The sequence below is a fragment of the Haemaphysalis longicornis genome, unplaced genomic scaffold, assembly GCF_048455015.1.
Source record: "Haemaphysalis longicornis isolate Haplotype H1 unplaced genomic scaffold, Haemaphysalis longicornis Haplotype H1 scaffold_1, whole genome shotgun sequence".
Lineage (NCBI taxonomy): Eukaryota > Metazoa > Arthropoda > Arachnida > Ixodida > Ixodidae > Haemaphysalis > Haemaphysalis longicornis.
The window spans coordinates 466,361,492-466,378,181 of record NW_027526203.1 but is presented as its reverse complement, the minus strand read 5'-3'; the positions used below and the strand labels follow the sequence as shown (position 1 = coordinate 466,378,181).

Sequence of the window (16,690 nt, the reverse complement as noted above, 5' to 3'; positions counted from 1 at the left end):
CTTGATTTCGAATGGTTCCCCTGAAGAAACGTGTTGGTTTGAGATCACTGGCAGCAGAAAACCCTCCCCATATATGATGTAAAAACTTTGCAACGACTGACTTTACATTTAAGACCACCATAAGATACTAGGTCAAGGACAAAAATATGAAAATGACGGCAAACAGTGCCATAGGAAAACATGCCATGAATTTCTGTCCCAGCCTTCACTAAACCACACTGCAACTTGTGCCCCTAGTTACATGACTGCTACTCTACCCATACGTGGCCTGCATTGCTTTCTTCCTGAAATTCACCAATGATACTCACCAACTACACCCCTGGCAAAAGACTCCAGGTGCCCGATTGGAAGGATGTTGACGCCATATTTCTGAAGCCGTATGTCCAGCTCTGAGCGAAAAAATAGAGTTTAGGCTTTCAGACAAAGCGACTAGCATGATAGCAAAAGCTGAGCGACTGCGATTTGGTCTGTGAATTCAGCTTATATTATCACGACACTAATGAAGCTAATAAATTCAAGGCTAGCCAGAGCTAGCAACCCTATTCGGATAAGTTTTGACAGGAAAGTCACGGTAAGCAACTAAAAATGGCAAGTATTTCATGCACATATATGTGCTTAGTGTGTATGACTAGAATTGTGATTTCATTATTTGCAGTTACATATGACTGATGGTCACAGAAATTTTGCTAACACATTTAGTCTTTACGGTGGGCACAGAAACACAACCAGGTCAAGCACAGACACACACATTTTACGAGCTAGAATACCAGCATAAATTACTGGTAGTACTGACATAGCCAGCTACTAACTGGTTAAAATTAAGCAAAACAACTACAACAACAACAACAACAACGAAAAAAAAAGAAGTCGTATAGGCTGTCCGAAAAACACTTCATAGCTTTGTGGCATGCCTGTCCAGTGCAGCTTTTGCGTTTTTTGTGCACTACTGCAGCTTTAGCAATAATCTTGCACCAGAGTCCTTCAATGCTGCTTTGTACTCAGGCTGCCTTCTCCTGTATTACCGTCTTATTGCAGCTGTTACAAGTTCACATTGCATGCGTCGCCATAGTTACCATGGTGCCGGAACAGAATGAAAGCCAGAAGTGAAAAATGACAAAAACAATATTTTTGTCCAGAGCGAGAACGAAAACAGAACATCATTTATTATTTCATTCAGGAGTGAAACAAAAAGAATTTCACTTTGGTTTTTTGTCCAAGTGGAAATTTTTCAAGATTCATTTCAATTTCCATACAGCGAGGTGGGAGATTGCACTTGGTTGGCTGGCATAAAATCGCCTTTCATCTCACTGGTGCCCTCTGTCCTTCGTCAGACTTGCCGCTGGCTTCAATCTGCCTCAATGGTCAGTGCTGAGCTCCCCGTGTGATCGCCGCGCGCATCTGGCTGTAATGCAGACGTCACGGCCTTATTTATTTATTTACTGGCTTATTTAGCTATTTATTTGTTTATTTATTAAAACACCTACACCCACCCTACAGCATTGTTGTGCATCTGGCTGCGATACAGACATTGTGGAATTATTTATTTACTTGCTTATTTATTTGTTTGTTTGATGGGAAGTGGGGCTAGTCAAGCTGCTAGCTACAGCACAGCTTTTTTCCCACTTTTCACAACACAATTGTTTCTGTTTTGTATAAACCACAGTTTACTGTGGTTTATATTGTTTCTGTTTTGTATAAACCACAGTTGTGGTGAAATAAACTTCAAACTTATTAAAGTACCTGTACCCCGGCCGGACTTGACTCCCATTCCACACTCTGTATTCCCACGACGGAGAAATTCCCCGCGCGGCTCCTAGGAGTGTGCACCACGTGACCCCTACGTCACTGTTTCTCGCCAGCTTGCCGCTCCGATCCTTGGCGGCCGAGGCGGCGGGATTTCGGCGGCTTATCGGGCAGCTGGCCGTGACTCAAGTTCTGGAGTGGTTCCAGGCACTACGTTTCATCGTCACCATCATCATCATCATCATCAACCAACTCAGGTGCACTGCAGGATGAAGGCCTCTCCCACTGACCTCCAACAGCTCCTGTTCTGCACTGCTCAAGTCCAGGTTGCCCCCGAAGTTCCTTACTTCATCCCTCCTTCCCTTTCTTCTGGACCCATCTCTTGGTATTAACTCTGTTACCCGGTTGTTGGTTCACCTCACTACATGGCCAGCCAAAGTCGATTTCTTTTTCTTTATTTGAACTATGATACCCATACTACTCTAGTTTTAATGTCTGAAGGGGGGCCAGTTGGTTCATTATGAACTGAACTGTGTGTGTTCTCCCTCGTCCTTCGTTTTTTTTCGCGCTGTTTTGCTTCAGTACTCTAGTTTGTTCTCTGATCCAGGTAGCTTAATTGTTTCCTGTCCCTGAGTGTTACTCCTAACGTTATTCGTTCCATGGCCCGTTGAGCTGACTTGCTTTCTAGCTGTTAAGTAAGGCGCTAAGTTTCAGCTCCGCATGTCATCACAGGCAGTACACACTGATTGTATATGTTTTTTTTTTTTGAGTGACAGAGGTAGCTTTGGGGGATTGGCCAGGGCTAAACACTTTACTGCAATTCGTGACGCCCTCAAAATACTAGTTTATCTCTGGAAAGACAGAGGCCGTAAAATGACAATTCGTTAAGATTAAAACCCCAATTACCCAATCATTAGTACCCTTCAGCAATTCAAGCGACCTGAAGCAGAAAGAAAAGCTTGAATGCAATTATACATATCCCTTTTTGCATACCCCAAATTTCAAGGTTTATTCTTGTACTTCTTCTAGCGCTTCATCTCCTAAGCTGAAAGAGGGCACTTACCGCATGCTTATTCTTAATTGCTTTAAATTTATTCATATTTATTTTTAGTCCCACGCCCATGATTTTTTATTGTAGTTCCTCGAGCATTTTTTGCAGGTGTTGAGCAGTCTCACTCAAAAATACTATGCCGTCTGCAAACCTCAAATACCTCAAGTATTCTCCGTTTATCCTTAATCCTGTGTTTTCCCAGTCAAGCTTTCTGAATACCCCCTCCAGACATGCTGTTAACAGTTTTGGCGAGATATTGTCTCCCTGTCTTACTTCCTTTGGGATGTGGAATTCATCGCTTGGCTTGTGAAGTGTTATCCTGGTGTTACAACGATAATTGGAACACTTCAATCTTTTTTTTTTTATGAGCCAACCGCTGCTCAGTTCGCCCTCAAACTTCACAGGAAGGTCGCATCTTGTGGTCTACACTGAGAACGATGACAGTACTTACCTATTTATTCTGCAAAGAAATAAAAACAATTTTTGCCTATAGGAAAATGGCGGCCGATCTGGATGTGCAAGCCAGCGCAAGCTGATGATGATCATCATTAATGGCCTCCCCTTTGAATCGGGCTGACAACATGCGCCATCTAGCCTATCCTAGTCATTTAATTAAATTTAGTTAACCCTCAGCTCGTATTTATTTTTAATTCTGCCCTGCCGCTACTCGTGGCTGGGATGACCCTTTATCGACTCCTTCCCTGCTTTTTTCCACCAATACTATAGCCGCTGTTTAGTAATACCTACTGCTGACCAGTTAATGCTTCCATCAACTGCGAAGCCCAGTACCTCAGGAAGTTGGACTTTCCCCCCAATTCTAGCTGGCTCAATATTTTGGCATTCTATTACTTTGTGGTCGATTGTTTCTTTATCCCTGCCACATCCCACACATGCCTCATCCTGCGACGAATATTTGCTGATGCAGGTTCGAGTTCTCAAGCAGCCAGCCTGGGCCTCAAAGAGCAACGCACTATTTTTATTGTTGTCATAAAAGTTCTCTTCCCGTATCTCTTTTTTGCTTGCTTTGTAGATTCCCAGCGATCCCTTCTTTTCCATCCTCTCTTTCCACATGCGCGTCTCTGTTTCCTTCACTTGCTATTTAACTGCCCCCCATTGTTCATTTGCCGCAGTCAAGTTATATTTAGTCGCCAGCTTTCGCCTCCTCTTCTGCCATTGGGTGTCCACACTTTTAAGGAACAGGTACCTGCGTACTCTGGCTGCCCACTTCTTTTCATCTAAATGATGAACCGCCCCTCAAAAAGTATTTTACTTTGCGCTTCCCTCGCCTCAAATAAAGCCCAACCCATATCGCCTTGTACCGCCTCATTCGTAGTCGTACTGTGAGCTCCGAGTGCTAATCTGCCGACTGCCTTTTGGTTAACCTCCAGTCCCGACAGGATATCGGACTTTAAGCATAATACGACATTAGAGAACGTGAGCGCCGGCACCATTACCTCTTTTCCAATGCCTTGTACTACCTCGTACTTAATGTATCCCCAAAGTGCTCTATGTTTCGTTACTGCTGTGTTTCGTCTCCCTTTCAGTTTGAGGGGTTCTTCATGGGCATTCAGGTAGCCTTTTCCTTCATTAGGCCAGATCCCCAAGTATTTGTACTGATTTACTATGTTATGCCTCCCTGTTGAATCCTTACTGGTGCTGTATTAGCTTCCTCGTTAAACACCATGACTCCAGATTTCTGTGGGTTAAAATGTAGGCCTAGGTACGTTGCCTCATCACCACAAATGTCGGCCAGTTTTTGGAGGTCTTCCGATTATCTGCCAGAACACTATACCGTGCACTTACATCAATCCTGGGATCCGTTGCTCCACCAACACTCCATTGCTTCGGTACGGCAAGTCAAAGCCTAATCCACTCTCCTCCAATCGTCTTTCCATTTCTCTGACGTAAAGTGTGAACAGCAATGGCGAAAGGGGCACTCCTGTTTTAAACCTCTTTGAATGTACACGGGCACTGTGCCCGTATGCCCTTCCCATGTAACCTTCGCCTTGTTATCCTCATACATTGCCTGAGCAGCCCTACAATTTCTGATCCAATCCCCTCTTCTTCTAGTACATGCCACAACAATCCCGTATCTACGTTGTCATAGGTTCCCTTTATGTCCAGAAACGTTAGCCATGTTGGTCTGCCTTGTGCTGCCGAAATTTCGATGGTCTGGGTTAGTACGAAAATATTGTCTTCCAAGCGCCGACTCGGCCGAAATCCATTTTGCAGTTCCCCTAAAATACTGTTAACACCCACTTCAACAACTCGGATTTGATGGCCTGTATAGCTAATCTATAGAACACTGACGCGACTGTAATCGGCCTGTATGAGCTCGCCTTGTCCTTCTCTCCCTTGCCTTTATAGATCAAACTCATTCTGCTTTTGCGCCATTGCGTTGGAATTCTCTCAAATTTTTATGCACGCTCGATGGCTTTACACAAGTCCACCTTTCCCGCTGGTCTCAACTGGCTGATAATCTCTACTGGGATTCCATCCGGTCCAGTTGTCGTATTTTTGGGAACATTGCGTTGTGCCTTTTTCCAGACCAATAATTCGATATTAAATTTTTCATCTGTCGTGCTCCTATTGGGACACCTGTGTCCGGTTAGCAAATATCTCACTTGTTTGGCAAAAAGTATTTGCAATGGCTCCATGTAGGTACCTTAATGCACTGTTCCCCAGAAGAACATTACCGTCACCGTCCTGCATCTGAGTCTGCACCTCTTTAGTTGTCATTCCCAATGCCTTTAAATTATTCCAGAATTTAAATTATTCCAGAATTTATCCTTCTTACGTATACCTGATACCCATTTTTCACTCGCACTTTTAATTTTCGCTTGTACTAGTTTTTGCACCTCTAATTTCTTTTCTCGGTACTGGCTCCACCATAACTGCACCTCTTCATCCTGATATCCCATTTTTTTGCCTTTCTGTGCAATCTAGAAGCTGATCTTGGAACGATGGCGCCAGCTGGGATATGCAGAGCGAAATGGACGGTGGGGATTCACGGTAGGAATGAGCCAAGTGGTGCAGCAGACGATCAGAAAATTTCTTTCGTCCCTACTTTACGAGGATCCCAAATAGTTTCATAACAGCTGATACGAATCATAATAAAATATTCCCACAAATCACCGTTTCCAATAAACGTTGCATTTGTTTCCTCACCTGCTTCCACATTTTCTGATCGTCTGCTACTGATTTGGCTCCTGGCTACCATGGAAGGAGCCAAACGAGGCAGCAGACGATGAAAAGACCTTTTTCACATTTTGTGATCGTCTGCTACCCCACAGAATTTCTCACTAGCTATTGAGAAACTAAATGCTACCCCATTTGGCTTCCTCCTCCCGTGAATAAGCATCGCCCGTTTCGCTCTGCATACCCCAGGTAGCGCCGTCGTTCCAAGATCAGCTTATACTGGCTCGCGGGCATGGAGGTTCTTCATGCTCGCGCGTCCAAATCGAGTGCCATTTTCCCATAGGCGAAAATCGTTTTTATTAATTTTCAGAATAAACAGGCAAGTACTGTCGTTGCTCCCGGTGTCAAACAAAATAGACCACAAAATGCGATCTTCGTGCGAAGTTTGAGCGTGAACCGAGCAGCGGTTCGCTCAGGAAAACAGTTTAAAGTGTTCCAATTATCATCGTAACACCCTGACGGCACGGGCTTGAGCGGCAAAGTCAAGCACAACCTTTTTATTCGCTTTTAAAGTTCAAACAAAATACTTCAACGTTTGACAAGAAGCTTTGGGAGCTGAGAATAAAGGATAACATTACCGTGATTGAAGATCAGCGTCAACTTCTCAGTAACATCCTTTAGGTGTTCACCTTTCTCCTTAAGCACAGGAAATATAGCGCGCACAGTTTTCCTAGCATTTTTCACTAAGTTTCGCCCATTCACAACCGTTGCCGTGCTCATAGCGTTCCTGAAAACTAAAAAGTACTTTGGCACACAGCAGAAAAAGCACGCTTCGCACCACTGCACAGATAGAGTGTACTCTAGCACAGAGAGGATTTTGCGCTGGCAAGTGTCTGCTACCACCCGGTGGATATAACGCTTTTCGGCCAAAAGCGTTATTCTCACCCATGCGTCACATCCGCATCCGGCTGTGTTTTTGCATTAAAATGTTCTACAAATTTGCCAAACATAAATATTTTAAATGAAGCTTAATTTTATGAACGCTTGCTTGCTATGTTTTATACAATTATTTCTTTTCTGTGATGTAGCCGTGTGGCGGTGTGGCTAGCGTTGTTGTCATGCGAGCCAATGTGCGAGCCATTTGGCCACGTACCTGGGTAACGTTTCCCGCGTCGTTGAACGTTCTTTCTACAGTGGTAAGTGGTTCTGTTCATTGTTCAATCGCTTGTTTTGCTGCGATACCTTAGCGCTTGACCTTGTGCAATGTGTAAAATTATACAATTCCCATTCTTTTGTCCTATGCTCCTCAGATCCGCCACAGTAGAGCGCGAAAATTCAGACAAAGGACGGGCCTACTAGTTCGGACCCGTGGCTTTCGAACTTATCGCTAATGCGTATATCTGCCCCTCTACCATCTATGTGCCTTACAAGAGGCCTCGCACGATATCGCGTACGCTGGTGGCAATGCAAATTCTTCTGCATCGGTTGCGAACAAGTGTCCGCTTGTCTCAGGTACTGCAGGAGTGTTTGTAGCTGGGCTAGTTGGTTCGTTGCACGGATTGAACAGCACTAAGACGGAGCAAAGTGAAGCGAAACAACCACGGGAGCTGATTAACCACTGTTTATTTTGGTAGTAAATATTATTTATAGTGGTAAAAGCAATCATGGTTATCTGTGTGCGCATTGCAGCACGCGAAGAAACAGATCAAATAGGCTGTGATAGTGCGTATCTAACATGAGTTGCAGCGCCTTGCAGGTGAAACGTGAACCGCTCGTATCTCGCCAAATATGCGAATTCTCTGCTTAGCGGGGCCAAGAGTGCATGCCGCTAAGGAGCTTGCTGGCTATGCTGTGCAGCAGCTGATCTGGATACCCAGCGGAGCAAAGACGCTGGATTTAGAAGGCAATAGCCATCCCTCTTCACGTCCTGCAAGCACTCAGTGCAATCCAGTTTTGGGGCTCAAATCTAGCATCTCCGCTCTGCTGGGTTACCAGATCAGCTACTGCACAGCAAGCCAATAGGCTCCTGGCCGATATGCACTACAGTCAAGCGCCCGTATAACAAAGCGTGTGGGACTGCGATACTTGTTCGTTACACGTCACGCATTTCATTGACCCAATAAAGCAGATAAGCATACTGAGAGAAATAACCGTCAGAATTAAACTGCAGTAGGCGAAAAAAGTCAACAATTTTCTTGTCCACAGTAGTAAGACGTACTGAATGCGAACCCACCACCGACCTGCTGCTGTTGAAGTGTACGGTGTGCTGCGGCGGAGTTCAGGGAGTGACGAGATCTACATCTGCAGCACATCAACCGCCTCTACCGCTTCGCGGTTGTCATTACGCTTAGCTCCTCTGCAAGCTATTCATCACTGCTCGCCTGATCATTTGTGGCGTCCCTTTTCTCTATGATGGCCTCCACGATGTGGTCAGTTGTCAGGTCAGAGAAAACCAGGGCCTGGTCTTCCAGTGAGACGTTTTTGTCAGCCATCACAACCGATGCTACGATGCAGCACGCACTGTACGTGTTTATCGATTCCTACAGCTACCTGGCTGAACTGGATGACTCACGGCACACCTATCAGCTGCACGCTACCATGTGTGCAGCTGCATACATGGTACATGCGGTATCCGTTATCAAACCACAATTCAGCAATTGGGAATGCATTAATTTTTTTTGTTAAACACGCAAATTTGCTGTAGGGGTTTTCGCAATACATAAGAATCTGGCCAGGCCATGTGGCATGCTTCGTTGTACAGGCTATTTCATAGTAAAAGCGTTCATTGTAGTGGCGTTTGACTGTATACAGCTCCAAAAAAAATCCCGCCAGAAGGGCACAAGGGGAGAAGTCATCTCGTACATCTGCTTTTCTCGTCGACCAACAAGCTGAGGGGGCTGTGCAGAAGAGTTAACCTAGAGAAAGTGCGCAAGAGCTGTACTGAGAATCCGGCAACAGCCTCTGTCAAATGCGACGAGGAAGTCGTATACGAAGTTCCACTACCCTGCAAAAAATCATGCATTGGTCAGACGGTGCGATGCATCAGCGACCGGCAGCATGCTTGCCCAGCATGTGAAAAGTTGCGATCTGAGGCCTGCTGTGTCTCGAAAAGGCACAGAGGCCAGCACGCACGTGAGATATGCATGAGCACGCTGTCCGTGGCCCCGGTGGAGAGAGAAATCGCATATTTGGTGAGATAGGAGAGGTTCACGCTTCAACTGCAAGACACTGCAACTTATGTTAGATACGCACAATCACAGCCTATTTGATCTGTTTCTTCGCGTGCCGCAATGCGCACACAGTTAACCATGCTAGCATTGTTCCCCTATAAATAATATTTCCTTCCAAAATAAACAGTGATTAGTCAGCTCCTGTGGTTGTTTCACTTCACTTTGTCCCGCCTAAGCACTGTTCAATCCATGGCGAGGTACCGCCTCCGACAACTATCTGTACAGAGACTATAAGTTAAAATCCAAATTTATCCGGGCTTTTTTTTTTCACAGGCTAAGACTAGCCTTAAATGCGCAATTTCTTATATATCTAAGCAATATTTTTCTTAGCTGGAGACGGAGCATACTGCTGTTCACGATTAGGTGCTATCATTAAGCATTTTGTTTATCAGTGTTGAAAGGCTCAGCACGGTCTTTCAACACTGCGTCAGTGCATGTGTGAGAGAGAGGGAGAGCTAGGGCTGTGTTACACTATTTACGTCCTAATCGTGGCAGTTTTGAATTATTGGGCAGTGGTGGAGGAGTCTGGCTAGGATATGCACATGCATTATAGACTTTACCTTAAAATACATACCGAGTAGTCGATGGTAAGTGTTGCAGGGTCCCATTAAACGTATCCAACTGATTAACGAGGCGTTTCACGGGGACACCACTCATGTCCTAGCTGTTTTGGTGGTGTGTACTACACATTAAAAATAAATTTGGTCGGGCTGAAACTTGAGTGCAGTTGGCCTTGAATTGCCTCACATGGTGTGGTGGTATCGCATGGGTCTTGTTAAACTAGCTTTCTTACTGCAACACACAGACTATTAGGAACTTTTTTTTTAACCCAGCTGCCATTGTACTAATACTCGGCCTGGTGTCTTGTGGGTTTCTTTACTGCTGCTTTGTGTCAAGTGAAGACCAGAAGTGCAACCACATGAAGCAAGTGCAGTAACGGGTGCAACAAAAGTAACTATGGGTGCAAGGACCTAGCAACTGCCACCAGGCCCCTTTGCCACTGACTTGTGTCATGTCGCTCACCCAGAAACAAGTGAAACTACAGAAGTCAGCGACAGAGAGGCCCAGCGGCAGTGTACGATTGCACTACTTGGTCAGTGCTCCAATAGAGTTATGCTTGTGCATTCATACATTTATTTGCTTTGTTCCAATGGAATTTCGGAGGGTCTTGGGGCTCATAACGATGTCATTGAAAGTTGTCTTGAGTCGCTAAATGTGCATGACGACTTGTTGAATGAATTTAAAAATGCACTGATGATTACTATACTCCCTATTTGTGCACAGTGCAAACTGCAGCCTTCTCAGTCACGGCGCATATTTGCTGTGTCTTGGGGAGTGAGTGCGTAATCAGCTAACGCATGGCGGCGTGCACTACTGTGCTGTTATCTCGCAGCGCGCCACCACTGCCGACGACCTTGTTGTTGCAAATGGTGTTTGAACCTCCCGCACAAACATCACGTGGTTCAGATGGCCTACGCACGGAGTAGTAGCGTCTGCCAAAAGTGTGCAGGGGAGGCAGTGAGATAGATGGATTCCACAGCAGTGCATGCCGCCCTTTCCCTCACAATTTCGCCAGACATTCCGATGAGCGTCTTGAGCGGGCTCAACTCAGTTGACCGTATGTCGTTAAACCCATATAATCATCACCGACCAAATTTTTTGTCTCCTTAGAGTTTGAATTAATGAGGTTTGTCTGTATTGTTTTGTCAAGCTTTGTCTAGTAATTCTGTTTCTTTTGTTTGGTTTTTTTTTTCCTATAAAGTTGAGCCCACTTGTTTCAGATGTGGCAAACTGGCACGATGGTGAGCCTTGATGAAACATAAGGTTAGGCTTCTCTTAAAGATGTATGTTTACCCATTATTACATAAATGTGCTGGCTAAGGCTATACACCATTTTCCTTGCTAGAGATGGGCGCCGCCATTTGCTTTTTCTGACCGGACGCTAGCGCCGTCTATGAAGCGACCGCCGAAACTTCCGCGCTGGGCTGTTAAGTGCTCCGTTCTTTCCGTGCGTCTGCTCGGTACCCATGCATTACTAAGTGAACCGTAGTGGTTTGGCGTTAAGTTAGCGGTTGCAGTGCTTGTGTGTGTGTGTTCTGTTTTGTTTTCATCATCTGCGGACGGATTTTAGGTCTTCATTTGCTGCCAGAGCGGAAAATGCCGCTCCCGGCTGTTGCGAGCAGCAGTAGCAGTGTAGTGGTGGTGCCGGTGGTGCTCCGCAGTTCCGTGATGCAAACGTACCGGTATGGCACCGACTGACATAGAAATCGATATTGGGGAGTAAATACGTGTTTTCAATGCCACCGTGCTCGTTATGTTCACCGATTAGTCATGTTTACGGAAGCGCGGGCGTCGAATGCGAAGCGCGCACAGCATATGTGGGTCACGGTGATCCGTGCTCGCGATGGACTTTCGGCGAGGCGATTGCTACGCTGTTGACATTGCAATGTAATATAATCTTACTTAACTAGACTTATGACGGTTACTGACGAAACGAAATTACCTGGGCGGAAAAATAACGCGACTGCACAACCAGACAAATTACTATTCGAAGGTTGAGCAGAAGGGTCGACGTTCGGGCGAGTTAATTCTGGTTGATCATGATCGTGATTATGATTGACCTAACTCTGCGCAGCGCATGTGGCCTGTCGCTCGGAGCCCACCTTTGTGAAACCGCTGCTTGCACCACAAATGCTTTACGCGACCAGCAGTAACTGTTTTGTAATTGTAATTAGATTCCGTGACAACGTAAAAGGATTAGAAGCTTTTCCTTTGACCGCGTTGTGAACAGGTTGAGCTATTTTCCAAATGCAGCGTTCACGCGTATCTCGAGCTTCGTTTCCACATTGGGCTGCCTGCTTATCCTGCTATCGACCAGCAGTGTGCGAAGGAGAAAGTTATCCTTTCATATCGTTTGGCAGTGTAATGCGTTGGCCTGAAAAAAAGTAAACAAAACGCCGTGATTTTAAAGGTTAGATTCGATGAAAAGCGTATTGTTTAATGCCAATCGGCTGTAATGACCAAACAATATATGGTATTTTAAATTGACTACAAGGAACCAGAAGGTATTGTAATGTTGTATTGTATCGGCGCTCGTGAAAGATCCTCAGGTGGTCAAAATTAACCCGGAGCCCTCCACTACGGCGCGCCTCATCACCCAGAAGCGTCGGGGCGTTAAACACCATAATGAATCAATTAATCAATCAAGCAATCAATGCTTCTAACATTTCAGGGGGTTCCGTTCCCTGTCGCAGCTTTGCGTGTGATAAATGGATTTTGCTCCGTCTGCTTGCCGTCCAAGTGCACCCAACAAACCCTGGAGTTGGTCGTTGGTACAAAGTCGTTGCGATTTATCAGCGGCATCCACCAATATCTCAACTCGGTGTGTGTTGGGAAGCGATGCAGCAAAAACACGCCGCAACCGCACTGCATTTTCTCCAGGCAGTGTCGTGCACATGCGTGCTGTCAGCGACTGTTTCTCGCTTTCTCTGGTTGTTCAACAACCCACCACCGCGCAGTGCTGACCAAGTGACGTTTGCGCCTTGAACGGCATCGCAGCATTGGCTAAAACAGTTGAAAGTTCCGCAAAAACTAAGCACGCGGTGCGAAATACCCCCTGTATACGCAGCGGAGCATACCGCGCCGAGCGATGTTAACAGCCCAGCGCGCACAGGCAACACTGGTCGGCCGCCGAGAGAACTGGTTTGAGAGTATTTTCCTCCTTTCCCGGCTGCTTATGGAAAATGGTGTATATGGTGGTTTGCGACAGGAAAAAGAAAGGAAATTCACTGAAAATATTTTGAGCTCGGCAGGGAGCTCACCTGGCCGAGCTGAAAATATTTCCAGTGAATTTCCTTTCCTTTTCCCGTCGCAAACCACAACCATCACCAATGAATAACTGAAGTTACACCTCTCTAGCTCAAGTAATACACTTGGAAAATTTTCCTTTTACGGTAAAATGTGTATGCTGGCAGATCATCCAAGGCACACGATAAATTAAGCAGCGAAGTTAAGTTACCCTTTGTACAGACACTTAAGAGATTTTGTTCAACCGAAGTGGGGAACGAAGGGAGCATGAATCAGATAAATTTTAATCTGTGTCCGGTTTTTGCTGGGTAGCAAGTGAAGTCTATAGGGTGTTCACTGAGCAGTAAAGTGTCGCAGTTCTTGTGTGAATGGCAGCCGTAGGGCAACTTTCTATGATATTCACCTCGTGCAGCAATCTGGGCCATGTGAGAAATCAGGTGGTTGCTATACAAGCAACACTAGCGACCAACTGCAGTGCTCCGGCCTTGCTTGTAGCAGGAATCGAATGCACACCAAATTCTCATAATAATGCATTCCTTGCGTGCCTGTAATGGCCTTCACTCTATTCAAAATTGTCCACCTGGCAGCCACAAGGGGGTTCGCTGCAGTGTTAACCTCTGCGCTCACGTGGACCAAGAAAGGCTGCTCCATTGTATTATTGCCCGTACGCACCTCAGTTGTATTGTGCATGACATTCTTTGTAAATTGCGTGGCACATAATTGCAGGCGAGTTTTATCTCTTGCCAGTAATTGCTACATTTCTTCTATGTACTGCCATGTTTCTTTTAATCTCCATGCAGGTTCAAGCAGCCGTGGCCGTCTGCAGGCGTAGCCCTGCCCAGCACCAAGGCTTCTTTTTGGTCTACTGTAGGAGTACATGTGTGATACCCAGAAATGTATGACATCTGCGTGATGTACACTTGTTGCATTAATAAAATTGGGAGCACTGTTCCACTGTTCACTTTTTTGTCAGGTTACACACAAGTTGAGAACATGTATGAAGACTTTTTCATTGTTCAAGCATTTTTCTCATTGCAAAAAGTTTCCTATTACACTCTTTAGCCTAGGCAGTGTTGCACACTATGTATGAAATGGAGTATACTGGCATGCTACTTTTGCAAAATAAATAGTCCTCAAACCACATCGATAATTTAATTTCATTACGTGTGAGCAATAGGTGGAGCATGTTGGCAAAAAATTTTACCGTGTATCCGTCATAGAAAGAGATCAGTACAGATTAAAAGGGAGCACGTGGCTGAGGTGGTGCTGCTTTTGTGCCACTGCCGACATTGGTAGGGAGACGCCAATGGTGTGCAGTAGGAGCACCGCTCACCGCCTGCCTGTGCTGTAATACCGGGGACACGCCATCTCGATGGCTCATGTGGGCTTTGAGTCATGTCACCTCTTGCACGTGTGAAATGGAGTGTGCAGCTGGTGAAGGGGGGCAAAAAAGGAAAGGCTGAATATGACAGCCGTGGACAGCCAACACTGGTGGACAACATAAAAGACGGGTAGCCAACGCCACTGCTAAACAGGGCAGACGTGACCACTTAAATGGTTAGAGTGCTAAGCACAGTTGGCACGGTGTACAAAAGGCGTGAGAGCAGTGCCTTCTTTGGACATCCAAAGCCAGAGCAAGACTCGTGCATCAGGCAGCAGGGCCAAAAGAGTGCATGCCTAGACAGATAGGAGAGGACCCTCACACATGCAGTTGTGCCTGCTGACCCATCACTGAGTGGAGTATTTTTCGTGCCCATACCAAAGCCACACATCCACGCTCAACAAGGAGAAAGCAGTGTCAGTGAGTTTTGGTAAATAAAAGTTTATTCTATTTTGCGACTCATCTTATGAATAAAATAAGCGCAAAAAGTAACAGAGTGTGTCTCAAAGTAACCTTTCGTAGCACTGAGACCTATCGCACTAGGAAAAAGTGCACCATTGAAATAACGGCAGAGATAATTTATGATAAAAGCACAGGATGCGTACTTTACCGCTTCGGAATAAATTTAGCTTTGTCATTGTCAAGTGTTTCTCAATTTTATAGAAATCTTAATTTTACAGCAGTTTTGGCAATTCCTATTGACTTCCTAAAATGTTGAAGCTGTACAATAAGGAGCCCTGGACAAAGTGATGTAATGGGTAATAAAATTACTAATTTTAGCCAATAAGCCACAATAAACCAATATGAGTTAGCCAGTAACTTCAAAACTGCTTGACATGATGCTAAAATTTATGGCACTCTTCAGTGTGCTCGTCCTTCAATCGGGTCAAGCTTTGGTCACGTACGACTAATAAAACTAGTTAGTCATTTACAGGAAATAAACAACGTCAATCAAGCAGAGAATCTCAATTGACCCATACTTTCTAGCAATAATTTAATTTTGTCTGTATACGGCTAGGGTTCCGTGTATTCTTGTTCTCCGTCAACAAAAACGCATGTGCCCTTCTCTCCCCCGCGCTCCATTTACATTCGTGACTACTTTCCTCCAACTCCCCGCGGTGGCGGGAATCGTCCGCACTGGGGCGCAGTAATGAAGCGAAATTAGCTGTCATCTTGCATAGCTCGCGGCCACATGAGGTCGGTTTCTCCTGCGCGACCTTCGTTGGTGTATGCCTCCTGCAGCCAAAAATCGTGTCACATGTCGTCCACCTTCACAGAGTGCGCGATGGCACAAATTTCTTAATTTTTTGTTGGCGAGGAATAGAAGAAACTTGAAGTGAATTTCGCCGTAGTGCATATATATTTTGAGGCCAGCATGCGGTGCGTGCAGCCGAGCAGTTTTTTAAATTTTCTTTGTACCACCCACCGTTTTTTATTTTCTCAATAAACATTTTGCTTCCTCCTCCTATTGATGGTCGCCAAAGCGCAGCCGGCCGTAGAAAGGCCTGACCATTTTATGCCTAATAATAATAAAATACTTCCGCATAGGGAATATAGAGCCAAGTAGCCTCCCAAGCGCGGATTTATTCATCGTATACAGAAATGCTGTAATCAACACTTATTATAATGTTACAATGAGAATTTAATGGATGCGACGCGCGCCCACACTGCCTGAAAAAATTTTAATCAGCGCAACCCCATACACGGCCACAAGGAAGTCAGCGTCCCACTCAGCGGGAGTGTTCGGGGCGCCCGCCGCGCCAGCATTACAACACTCGCTTCGCGCGCTAATCTAAACACCTGAACTGGCTGGCGCCGCATCTTTTCAAAGTGCTACGAGTTGTGCCGCGCCTCCGCCAGATGGCGCCACGGGTCCCGCGACCGAGAGAAGACGCAGTGAAACATCCCCCTCGCGAGGGGCACGATCAAATGCAGAGCATTTCCGGGGGCGCACGACGTTAAGTAGTCTGCGTTACGTTAATGTTGTTGCACTTGTGGCAACTGCTGACGAGAGAGCGCTCGTCAGCAGTAATTTGAATGAGTCAACGATATAAGGCGCGTTCGTATCGTCCCATTCTGTGTTGGCTTTGTGGCGCAGTGGGTAGAGCACCATGTACATTGCGTTCCGTCCGCAGGGTTGAGGGATAGAAACCGGGCGCCGGACAGTACTTTTTTTTATATATAGTAGGGACAGCGACGGTGCGGACTACGGACGTCAACGCGGGTGACATCGTGAGTTACTGAAATGCTCTGCATTAAAAAAAAAGACATTTGGAACGTGGATAGAGAACTTTTTCGTAAGGTATCGGAAGAATCCGACATTGCAGTGCTGATTGAAAA

The 16,690-nt window shown here is 45.7% G+C and overlaps 1 protein-coding gene across 2 annotated transcripts in view; it reads right to left on the bottom strand.

Annotated features, from left to right (window-relative positions):
- The window catches only part of LOC144156213 (pseudouridylate synthase TRUB1-like), a 356,387-nt gene that overhangs the window by 17,868 nt on the left and 321,829 nt on the right, over positions 1–16,690 (bottom strand). The window contains exons 2-3 of one of the 2 annotated variants that reach the window (XM_077688096.1): positions 6,571–6,766; positions 309–389 (exon numbers count right to left, since the gene is read on the bottom strand). In XM_077688096.1, coding sequence (XP_077544222.1) covers positions 309–389; positions 6,571–6,712 — 223 coding nt within the window. In that variant the 5' untranslated portion in view covers positions 6,713–6,766. Of the gene's footprint in view, positions 1–308; positions 390–6,570; positions 6,804–16,690 lie in introns of those variants that run through there. The other variant, XM_077688095.1, reaches the window with a different exon arrangement.